Genomic DNA, 12564 nt, shown 5'->3' with positions numbered 1-12564 from the left:
CCTGATTATGGGGCTACTTCCTTAACCGCTAGGCCACCACCAGATTTGGATCTGCGGACTGATCAACTTCGGCAGAAACACAACCTGCACATGTGAAACCAGGAATTGTCACTTTATCCACCAACTTCGACAGAGAATACACACCTCAAAAAAAATAAAGGGAACACATAACAACACCAAGTAACTCCAAGTCAGTCGCACGTCTGGGAGATCAAACTGCCCACTGATTGACAACCAATTTCACATGCTGTTGTGCAAATGGAATAGACAACGGGTGGAAATTATAGGCAATTAGCAGGACATCCCCAATAGAGGCGTGGTTCTGCGGGTGGTGACCACAGAACCCTTTCTGGTCACTTTTGAATTCTGGTGATGCTTTCACTCTAGTGGTAGCATGAGTACATCAGGAGACGTGGAGGAGGCTGTAGGTGGTCAACAACCCAGCAGCAGGACCGCCACCTCTGCCTCGCATGAGAAGGAACAGGAAGAGCACTGTCACAGCCCTGCAGAATGACCTCCAGAAGGCCACAGATGTGCATGTGTCTGCTCAAACGGTCAGAAACAGACTTCATGAGAGTGACGAGAGTGGTATGAAAACCTGATCAACAGGTGGGGGTCGGCACGTTGGGCAAACACCAAGATAGGCAAATTTGCCACTGGCGCCCTGTGCTCTTCACAGATGAAAGCACACTGAGCAGACGTTACAGTTTCTGGAGATGCCGTGGAGAACATTCTGATGCCTGCAACATCCTCCAGCATGACCGGGTGGCATTTCTTTGGGGGGCCGCACAGCCCTCCATGTGCTCACCAGAGGTAGTCTGACTGTCATTAGGTACTGAGATGAGATCCTCAGACCCCTAGTGAGAGCATATGCTGGTGTGGTTGGCCCTGGGTTCCTCCTAATGCAAAACAATGCTAGACCTCATGTGGCTGGAGTGTGTCAGCAGCTCCTGAAAGACGGAGGCGATGATGCTATGGACAGGTGCTTTAGTCCAGGTCTGGGAAGAGATTCCCCGATCTGCCACCTCATCATTGGGGCAGTGGTGGCCTAGCGGGTAAGGAGGTGGACCTGTAATTGTAAGGTTGCCGGTCCGAATCCTGTGCTACTGAGCAAAGCACCGTCCCCACACACTGCTCCCGGCACTCGTCGTGGCTACCCACTGCACACTGGGTTAAATGCAGAGGACACATTTTGTTGTGTGCCGTGTTGTGCTTGCTGTGCTTCATAATGACAATCATTTCACTTTAACTTCACTTAATTTAAGATCTGGAGCAGGCCCAGGCATTGTAGGGAGGTCATACAGGCATATGGAGGCCACACACACTACTGAGCCTCATTTTGACTTGTTTTAAGGAAATTACATCCAAGTTTGATCAGCCTATAGTGTGTTTTCTGAGCGATTTTGTTGTCAGTACACTCAACTATGCAAAGAACGAAGAATTTTATCTAGGAGGTCTTATTTTTGTGTTCCCTTTATTTTTCGAGTAGTGTGTGTGTTATATACAGTACAGGCTAAACGTTTGCACACACCTTCTCATTCAATGTGTTTTTATTTTCATGACCATTTACGTTGGTAGAATCTCACTGAAGGCATCAAAACTATGAATGAACACATGTGGAGTTATGTACTTAACAAAAAGTGGAGACCTGACCTCCACAGTCACCGGATTTGAACCCAATCTAGATGGTTCAAGACTGTTGGAAAAGCATTTCCGGTGACGACCTCTTGAAGCTCATCGAGAGAATGGCAAGAGTGTACAAAGCAGTAATCAGAGCAAAGAAACTAGAATATAAAACATGTTTTCAGTTATTTCATAATTATTTCAAATATATAATCATTATTTCATTACATAACTCCACATGTGTTCATTCATAGTTTTGATGCCTTCAGTGAGAATCTGCCAACGTAAATGGTCATGAAAATAAAGAAAACACATTGAATGAGAAGGTGTGTCCAAGATTTTGGCCTGTACTGTGTGTGTGTGTGTGTGTGTGTGTGTATATAACAACAAGATTTTACAGCTATATTGTAATTAATGTAAAGACTTTAATTATTCTACACATCCGAAGCAAATAATTTACTCGATGTTTCATTTAAATGCAACAAGGAAACTAAATGAGGGAATGGTTCAGCAAAACCGCTCACTCTGAGCTCCGCCCCTCTCAGCTTCTTTCAGCTCATTGGGTCCTTGAGCGCCTCTTCAAGCAAACAAAGATAAACAAGTGTTCCAATTAAGAATTAATTACGAATCAGGCGCTTGGCGCTGTTGTCGTGTCTGCCGGGATTGTTCACTGCTTCAAAATCGCTGTATGTGTGCTTGTGTGACTGTGTGTGTGTGTGTGTGTGTGTGTTGGGCATTTGAAGTGGCACTCATACACACTGTATATTTCACAGGGGGAGAAAACAACAAAAAAAGGTTATAAAAAAAAAAAAAAAGAGAGCGCGAGATGGGAGAGCAGTAATCATTTAGAAATTGGAGGCTGGACGAGGTGAGAGAGCATTCTGTTCAGCGAGGAGCAAAAAGCACCATAACAAGCCCACAGCAGAGTAATGGCCGTGTTTTATAGATAAAGAAACACCCTCTCTGGTCCAATTTATCACAGCCTTTCAAGTCAAAGGTACCGAAAAATTTCGTCCCTTTTTTGGGCTCCTTGTCTATAAAAAAAGGGGCGAGCTGCAGCAGGGTGAGGTAAATTACATGTAATAGAGCCAATTTTCAAAGAAACTTCTCATTGCCAAATAACCCTTGAGCAAGAGCTGATAGTGTTTGAAAACAGAAAGACCCCCATTTAAAAAGGACAAAGGAAATGCAAGGTCGAGGTATTCTCCTCTTAACTAAATTCCAATTACGGCAACATTACTTTTAAAAATTGCATTAATATTTCCACTGAAATCAAAGCAATCTGATGGGTGATGCTGCCACTCCGTCCTTTGCTCTTGCTCAGGATGGTGCACATTCGTGCACTTTAATGGCCATTACCAGACCCCAGCTGTAGGCTGACGTGGAGACCAACAACAGACACCGTGTCTTTCATCTTCCGACATCTGTGGATGATTCTAATTTGCTCGACACTCGCTTCCGTCATTTCAAAGAACCATCGGGCCACCGGTCCATCATGGGGCCAGACGGTCTTTTTTTTCCACACTGGCCATGAGTACAGCTCTGCTGGTCCACGTTTAAGTTGCAGTGATGCGTGGACTTGGTGGCCTTCTGCAGGTAAAGCCCAGAAGACGTTGTTCCATACAAAAGATGGCAACCGTGGAATTAGAATATTACGATGTAATATAGAAGCAGAACTGAGGTGAGGGGAGGAGGAACACCAACCTTGCAATGCATCTGTACTGTTTTTTAATTGGAACAATCACAGCAAACCATTACATCACATTAGCTGACGTTCTTATTCAGAGCAAATCCTTATCAATAATTAGAGGTTCGGACCCCCTTGGACTGAAGTGTCAGGAATTCATTGGTTTGAACCTTTGGGCAGTAGATGAGTTTCTTACCCATGAAGCTACCACAACCCCATTAAGCACATATTAATTAAACAAGCCTTTTTTTAATGTTCATCTGGAATAGCTGCAATTACTGGACTCTCTTTCCTTCGCTGGGCAGGGATTCACATGTTCGGCGCTGGCTGGTCAGAAGTACACTTCACAGCCTCTGCACCTTCGAGCTGCCGGCCGCTGTGTCTGACGTTTGTCAGTTACGGTTCCTGGCGAAGATAATATGGCCCAGTAAACTCAAACAAGCGCCCTTTCGCCCGCACTAAACCTTTAAATGGCCGGCTGAAAAATTAGGAGATGTTTCTCCAAGACCGGCGATTTGGGCAAGGGAATGCACCGTGAGTCGGAACGTTCCAGACCGCCCACGGACAGAGGAGGAGAGGAGGAGTGTGTTTGTGTGGCGCTGTGTGTCTCTTCTCATCCATGCCGGCACAACCGAGGCCAACCGCTGAGAGCTGCAGCGGGGGGTACACGACCTGACCTTTAGCACCGGCAGCCAGAGGCGGCGAGGCTGGTCATTAAACCAAATGAAGAGCTTGTCAGGTTCTTATTAGCAGATCAGACACAAGAGGTCGAGGATGTTAATGTATCCGAGGAGAGCAGACCCTGCGATGATGGGCACCTGTGACATTTAGAGCAGGTATCTCTATACTCGGGATGGTCTTTGTTAAATGTCTGGAATGAAAGTTGAGTTGGAAGCGTACAAGGCCAGGAATAAAGGTAATTATTAGCCTTTATTCCTTATTTCAGAACTCTTGTGGACACACACACACCACTGCCAGAAGCTGATGAATTTTCACTTCATTGGAGATGTTCTTACCTCGGCCAAAGGCACGATGCCCAGAATGTCCCTCTGGCTGATGAAGATGTAGGCGACGGCCTCTGCCTGTATACCCGAGGTGGGGTACTCAATCTGCCAGCGGATGGACTGCGTGGACTTGACATTAATAAAGTTGTCGATTTCAAAGTCCACGTACATGATCTCGTAGGAGGAGCCATCCAACCTAAGAACAAGAGTGACAAACCACATTAAGGTAGAGGAACGACTTTAATCAATTCACATCAGGACAAGACAACAGCAACATGTTCATTAAATATTCCATCTTTCGCCATTTTACACAGCATTGTCTGCTAATGGACAAAAATGACATCCAATTTTTACTATTACCTGCATTACCTGAGATGATGACAGAACGTGACATGAAAACACAGCAGATTGCGGATAGGTCAGAGAGAATCACCGACACTCCCCAACCCGCTTTATCTTGCCTGCATGGCCATGAAGAGTGTAAGTCTAATTTTTTCTTCTACTTAGTGAATATTAATGAATCCCTATGTGTGTATGAGCCTCACTATCAGTGTCTAGTTTCTATGTTTCTAAATTTGGTGATCATTTTGGTTTCAGATTTGGTTTAGCGTGGATACAGTGTGATTAGCTAGAAAATGGTTGCTCATATGTAAATCCATAGACCAGTTTTCAGTTGTTCTTCTGGAGAACCTCTGCCAAAAACAGCTGTAAACTGCATATTTTAATCTGGTCACGTCTAATTTCCACCCCGTTTCATTCGATCAGAGGCAAGCGCATCGTGGACACACTGCAAACCTCGGCTGTCTCCACCGGAAAATATGCTTGATCAGAGTCTGCTCTTAAACTTCTCCACTGTCCATCTTCATGTTTCTTGCTAGGATGAATTTCATAGGTCAAGACCCAACAAAGTAAACTAAATGTTAAATAATGAAGAAGAATTGCGGCGATTAGCACCTTCATAGACTATTATTAACCACAGATCCAAAATCTCAGTGTGAACACATCAAAGGCGCATATTTATGTGCATGGAAACTAAATCATTTTTAATATTTAATGTTTACAGGTGACATAAGATGCACTAATTTCCATTAAAGAAGACGTTTTCTGCAGTCGATCTACATTTGAAAAGGAACAGGCACTAATAATTAATACAGGAAGTAGGGAGGCCAGTGGGATCAGTGATTAAAAAGGAAGGGGAAAAAAGCATTTAGATTGATTTGAAAGAGGCTTTAAAATGCACAAGCCATCTCCTCGGGGGCCGACCCTTAGGAATCCGCTGCCCTTCAGTGATGGACGAGCCGCCAGAGCCGAACCTTGACCTCCCCAAATGCTACAGCCTGCCCTGCACCCCTAGACAGCTGCAACCAAATTCCCCCCATGTCGTTTTTTTTTATGACCTCCGCAACAAGTTCCATTACCACTCAACAATTGGCTGTTTGATGGATGTCACAGTGCCTGACCTCTCCTCCTTCAAACGAATTTAGCCTCAAATAAATAAATCAATAAATAAGGAGACAACACTTTACAATAGTGGCTCTGCAGATGGTGACAGAGAACTGCTGGTGTGTGTGTGTGTGTGTGTGTGTGTGTGGGGGGGGGGGGGGGTTGATAGAAAAGGCAGGAAAGACAAGGGATGGAGATCACTGAGCAGTCAGACAGTGTCTGAAAAGAGACAAACACGGAGCAGCAAAAGTGGAATCTGCCATCGTACGTTTGATATGCAGCCATTTACAGGCTAGGTCTGTAAATTACAAAATTTGCATAAATACAATCATTCCTATTCATTTATATAAACAGAAATGTTTCTATTTATATTTCTTTTAGCTTAGACTATATAAATGCAGTGAGGAGAATTATACTTTATTTAGTTGCAATAAATCCAAACACCACAGCATTACATACAATATGCTGAAAAAAGAGGGCAATCTGTTATGAAACAAATTATTCAACTATAATTAGGCTTATTCTAAAAATGACAATGACGCGTCCCGCCCTGCGCCCAGTGTCCCAGGGTGGGCTCCGCTAGCTGTGACCCTGACCAACAGGAATAAGCAGTCGAGGACGGCGCGTGACAACCACACCATTAGTCGCAATCATCTGCATGACAATTAATCGTCTGGCAAATTTCATGATCGTGGCAGCCCAACTCGATATTCTGGAGAAGAAAACTGTGCTCAACTAGCATTATCTGAGCCACAGGTCCTGAGAGCTAGAAGACGAGTCCCTCATCTCTTGTGTTGATGATCTAGCAGCTCCGGTGGAGGGGCGAAGGGTGTACAGAATCAAGTCACAGGAAATAATCATTTGCATCAGTTCTCTCGAAATAAGCCCACAGACCCGAGCACCACACCTAGTTCCAGATAAAAAGAAATTAACAAAACGATTTAGCTCAGATTTAGTTACTAAAAGCTGCACTGTTCAAATATATGAGTAATAAAGAAATGTGCTGATCATTAATCAATATACATATATTACATGACATTCTCAAAAGCCATATATTCTGTGATTGAGTGGCCTTAAAATACATATTCCAAGGTCTGATCATCTTCTACCGAGAAGGCTAAAGTGCTATTGTAAAGACATTCATGTCAAAGTCACGACTAACGCCAAAAAACAAAAATTCTGGCAGAATCTCAGAGTTTTGTGGCTGGGAAATGCAGCAAGAGATCCAGGCTTTCAAGAAACAGAGTGGCTGTAACTGCTGTCCTGCACTTAAAAATGTGCTCAAGGTTCAATTCTCAGAGGGAACATTGGAAACTGTCTTCTGTGCATTTGCCACACACACACAGACCCTTACTCAAAACCATGCTTAATTTGTAAGACTGCACAGTCAAATGTTCTGCCTTTTATATATTTAATACATTTTCCTTTAGCTAATTGTCACATTGGCATTAGAAACTGGGGTTTAATCTAAAAAAAATTTCACATAAATTTGTGCATGAACCACTTTTGGTCCACTTTTGCTCTTTACTAAATCCAAAATAATTCTCTATAATGGAGACAGCATTGTCTTTTTTCTCAACGTATTACTGAAACCTTTTCATGACTGATAAACCTGAGTTTGTGCAATACCAGTAATGGAAAACTCCCAAGTTTCAAACGCTCCAGATTGCTTGCTAGTTTTGTGGAATCATTTCTATCAAGAAGAGAAACTATGAAGTAAGTTTAAAAAAAGAAAGAGATTGTGCACATAGTGAAATGTGTCCTCTGCATTTAACCCATCACCCTGTGTGAGCAGTGGGCAGCCATGACAGGCGCCCGGGGAGCAGTGTGTGGGGACGGTGCTTTGCTCAGTGGCACCTCAGTGGCACCTTGGCGGATCAGGATTCGAACCGGCAACCTTCTGATTACGGGGCCGCTTCCTTAACCGCTGCGCCACCACTGCCCCAAATGAGAGGAGCCCATGGTGAGGAGTGACAGCTCTCACACACATCTCATTCTGGACGATTTAAACTCGCTCCTGTCAACACGGCAAAGTGACAAACAATGTTGCCAGATATGTGATTTAGGGTTTCCGAGAACGCGGACGGAATCACTGACTCCAACAAATAAGATGGAAAACGCGGAATTGCGTATAATTGGTGTTTCTTCCCGCTGCAGCCCACTACACTGCAGTGTCCGTTGTGGTGAAGATGCCGTCAGAGTCAAATCTGTATCACTTTCCAGATCTTTCCGCACAAGCTGTGCATTTCAGCGAACTCTTGGTTGTGCCAACAAATCAGCTCATTTGTAATTTTATTAATATGGTTCCAGTTCAATAATGCAAGTGGGCAGGCCTCCCCAATGTTTATCTATTTGATATTATTTTACGTTTATTTTACAAAAGGAAGAATGTGTAATGTTGTGAAATAGTTCTTTTCATGAAATGCAGATATTATTTACATGTAAATGGTTTACAAAAGGAAACAGTAAATGCCCAAGCACTTTATCGTACAGTGATTACATGTGACTTGTCATAATCAGTTCTTAGGTAAATACATACATTTATAATGGAAAACATGGAATTCAGAAGAATTAAAATGGGAATTAAAAATTATTTAGGAAAAAGCTACTTTTCACATAATTCAAAACTGACTGCTATACTCATCTCAAAAGGTCACATTGGTCACATTGAATGGCCACTGAGAATTGTGAAATGCAGAACAGAATTAAAAATGCATAATGTTTTATTTTCTATATTCAAATTAGGATACTGTGAATTAAAGCAAATTAATGGTAATTAATAGCCCATCTTTGGTAGGTTAGTGTGGTGCTATTTGTTAGATTTATTTCAGTTTGGCTCAGCCAATCAGGATGAGCTAACACTGACAGAAGGTGACCAATCTTCCATTTTGACACAAGTGCCACCTCCTTCAGCGCTAATTTCTTGTGCGCGCTAAACATACTGGTGACTGGAGTAGAGTGTGGGCGTAGAGCGGGAGGCGGGAGGTGGAAGGCTCGCTTCCTCAGTTAAATTAATTAGACATCATTGATTTCAGCCATTCCGCACCTCAGTGAAGAGGTGAGAGTATTTATTTTGTGTCAGAGGGAATAAACTGGGAGATGGGCCCTCGAAGCCATTCATCACGCAGGCTTGTTATTTAACCTTTGCGGGGAAAGTCATATTTCAAAAGAGGGGGAGGCAAAAAGGCAGCGCAAGAAAGAGTCAGGGGTGGGATGGAGGGCTGTAATCACTGAGGCTTAAAAAGCAATGCGTCACTGCTGACAGGTTCATTCAGGTGGGCCTATCCCACGGATGTGACCCGCACTGGGGACTCGTCTCAGGAAGCTGTCCTAGAAATGGAGGAAAACCGCTTCGCTTGGGCCGCTGATGTGTTGTTAATAGAGAATTTCAGACATTGTGATTTGTAAACAGCGACCATACGGTTTCCTTATCATTATGCTTTGATTGTGCGCTGGACAGAAGCGTCTTCAGTTGTGCCGCCCGCCCGTTTCAGAACAACTGGGAGAGAGGTGGTTGTGAATTTAAGAAATGGCCTCCATTTATTCCTGACCACTAGCGCCCATCCAGGAGCATAATGGATCAGTGTTATGGAGAAGCCGAGCGAGAGCGAAGCCACGCAGCCACGGTAACCGGCCCCTGACCGTTTCCACAGCGACAGGTGGCCGAAGACCAGCGACCAGACAGCTGCATGCTGGGCTGCCGTATCGCAAGGCTGCCTTATCAGCGAGGAGCCACAATGGGACATGGTCTCGTCTACGGTGGGGAGAGGAAAAGGACGGCCGCCGCCTCTCTCCCCAATCAAAGCGAGGGAGCAGAATGACACGCCTTCGTCTCCTCTGTTCCAGATGACAACACAAGCTGCGCTGAAGCTTGGACACGCCACTCTGCTGCTTTTGTCTTCTGCCCACCATTCCGGCATTGAACAGCTTCAGGAACTTGATGGGGGGGTTTGTTCCCCTACAGCGTACATTCCCCGTCTTTACACACACACTGCTCTGCAGTGTATTCAGAGACCTGTCAGATAAAACCGCTCCGATCGCAACACCCAACAACACAGAGTGGAGCTGAATCAGAGAATGCTGTTTTTTTTTTATGCCTTTTTTATGAATATTTTAGAAATGATGGCACCCCATATACACAATGCAGGAGTCTCGCTGCCCAGACACCCCCAACAAATCCTTTTACACATGCACCTGTCACAAAAGGATCAGATATTGTAGAAACATTATCAACTTTGGCCAAAAATGGCTTAAAACTGCTCAGACTGACTATAACTTCAACAACCGCATTCTGTATTGAGCTCTTTGATACCTATGGCCAACAAGCATTTTTTCCTGAATTAAAAATGCAAGGAGAGCCTGATGGGAATTGTCTGCTAGTCATGATGTTTATGATTTTTAGCTTGATAATTCATCAAATGTAAGAAAATATTCACTATACAGCATAATAATCCTTTATTAGTCCCATAAGTGGTAAATTTGCAGAATACATTAAAAGTATACTAGAATAAGAAATGCAAAAAATATCAAAATTAACACATTTATCCAAAAATAAATACAAATAATTTTGTACAAAAAGCACCAAATATTGTCCCTTATACAGTGGACAAGCTATATTACAGGACAAGCATGACAAGCTAAAATGACTAGAAATACATAAAAGCTCCTTCTCAAGCAACTCTTTTGGGACTGATGGGACATTTTGATTTCTACAGACGTGATGAAGCAGTTTAGAAATTCCACACATAATTCACAGGTCATTTTTTAGTTTTCTTACTCAGTTAAATGACCGTGTTCAGGACAGTTTCCAGGTAACTACTAACAAACGCAGCTACTGACAAATGGCTGAGCATACAGTATGTATACAGAGTAAAAACAGAATTTACTTTAACCCCACTGTGGAACAGAAACAGGGTCCCCTCTGCAAAAGTTGGACAGCAGGCCTTCAGTCATCCGAGTGGCTGGTTCTTGAGTGAGTGAAGGTCGTCGGCCTTTTGTCTGAAAGCCCCGAAAACACATCGGCTACAGGCCTGACCCTCAACTCAGCATGCACCTGCAGTAGCCAAAAATACTGCTTCAGAGGAACATTTACACGCACTGCACACACTATGTGCTGTGCAATTGCTGATGAACTGAGTGGTTCATAATTTAGTCACCAAACATGAGTGTAGAAGTCCCTGTTTCTGTAATAAAAAGCCCTCACTATGTGAAGAGGTGGGGATTTCCAGGAAAATTACAGCCCTGTAATTCACAGACCAGCCAAAACATGTCTATTTCACTCTAGGACTGGGCAATATGATCTAAAATTAATATTGTGATATTTTACAGCTATATCACCACACCCAATAAATATCATCATACCTTGAAATATCAATGTATTGTATTGATGCTAAATTTGGCCTTTTATTGCATAAAATAACACCAACATGATTAATTTAAACAAAGAGTAATGATCCTGACTTCCAGGTCCTCCGGTTCCAGAGTTTTGTGTTCTCTGTGTTGTGCTCCTGAAGACCTGATTTGTACGTACACCTGTGATAATTGCTATAAATGTTTCCTTGCTGTGTCCTGCCCTTGAGCTGTCATTTGTCATTTTAACCGTGTTTTGCATGTCTGTTTAATGTAAACTCTGCCACAAAGTTTAAAGGTTTTTCTTCGCAACCAAGTTGTCCGCATCCATCTCCAATAAATATCTCTGACATTGCGTGGGCTTTCACTCTCCGCTGTTATTCCGCGCTTTCTAGATGGGAGAAGGAGTGGAGCTGTCTACTTTGACTGGGCAGAGAAGCGAAGAGCATGCTGTCTGTTACTCGATGGTCACGATGTAGCCATCGCTCGATACATCGAGTATTTTTCAAATGTCGCCCACCCCAAATTCAGTCAAATGAAGGGAATAAAAACAACTTTGTAACACGCCTCGTCAATGCCGAGGGCAAGATTCAGCCCTACAGACTCACCATCACCTGAAGCACATGGAACAAAGACGTGGAATGGATGTCTGAATTTGCCCTTGGATTGTTTAGGGAGCGATTTTGCAGTAAATTCTCTCAATGTGACGTCAGGAATCGGAGTTAAAATACTCCGAGCGAAGGAAGGAGGCGCAACTGTTCGACACGTGAAGTGTGCAGTTTAATGAACAAGGAAGGCGCGATGGCCACAAACGTGAAGAATAAATGTAGCAGAATATTGCAGGAGTGAGAGAGTGAGGGAGAAAACCCACATATAAAGGGGGTGATTAGAACCCTTGTATGAACGTGAGCGGGAGCACCTGGACAGCCCATGATTAATTTTTTTTTTTTTTTGAAGTCACACCCAGGGTAGGTCAGCGTGAAAAGGTGAATCAGGCTGGAATGATAATTAAATCGTGTCGCGGGTTAATGACAGGAGAACTTCACTGAACTGTTATCCTTGTGAAGTCTACTTTTATTACTTTTTAAAACCCTCTACTCACAGAGATACAAAAGGAGGAGTCTTTGTCCGCCTCACACACACACTGAGGGTACAGCGTTCACACACTCCATGACAAGAGCAGAAGTTATCTTATCTGTCTCACAGCAGCCTGGAGACGGAGTCTCTGGGGGTCTGAGGGGACGCTGGCCCTGTTGAAGCAGGCAGAGGTATGTCCTTATGGGAAAAGGCAGAGGCTCTGAGAGTGTTGGACACACACACACACACACACACACACACACACACACACTGAGAGGGCGATGTCACTCTTGGCAGAAGAAGTGCAGGTAGTTGGCGGCAGAGATGCCGACAGGCGTCAAACAGCGAGCGTGACGGGGCGGAGCAGGCGTGGGGCGCGGC

At 43.8% G+C, this 12564-nt stretch overlaps 1 protein-coding gene across 2 annotated transcripts in view; it reads right to left on the bottom strand.

Moving 5' to 3' along the window:
• The window catches only part of LOC114799894 (transmembrane protein 132C), a 169702-nt gene that overhangs the window by 40721 nt on the left and 116417 nt on the right, over window positions 1-12564 (bottom strand). For both annotated transcript variants that reach the window (XM_028996817.1, XM_028996818.1), the window contains exon 4: window positions 4327-4510. In XM_028996817.1, the coding sequence (XP_028852650.1) occupies window positions 4327-4510 (184 nt within the window). The remainder of the gene's footprint in view (window positions 1-4326; window positions 4511-12564) is intronic.

Source organism: Denticeps clupeoides, chromosome 11 (assembly GCF_900700375.1).
Source record: "Denticeps clupeoides chromosome 11, fDenClu1.1, whole genome shotgun sequence".
NCBI classification, from domain to species: Eukaryota; Metazoa; Chordata; class Actinopteri; order Clupeiformes; family Denticipitidae; genus Denticeps; species Denticeps clupeoides.
The sequence above is the reverse complement of the archived record's forward strand: the minus strand, read 5'-3'. Positions and strand labels throughout refer to the sequence as shown.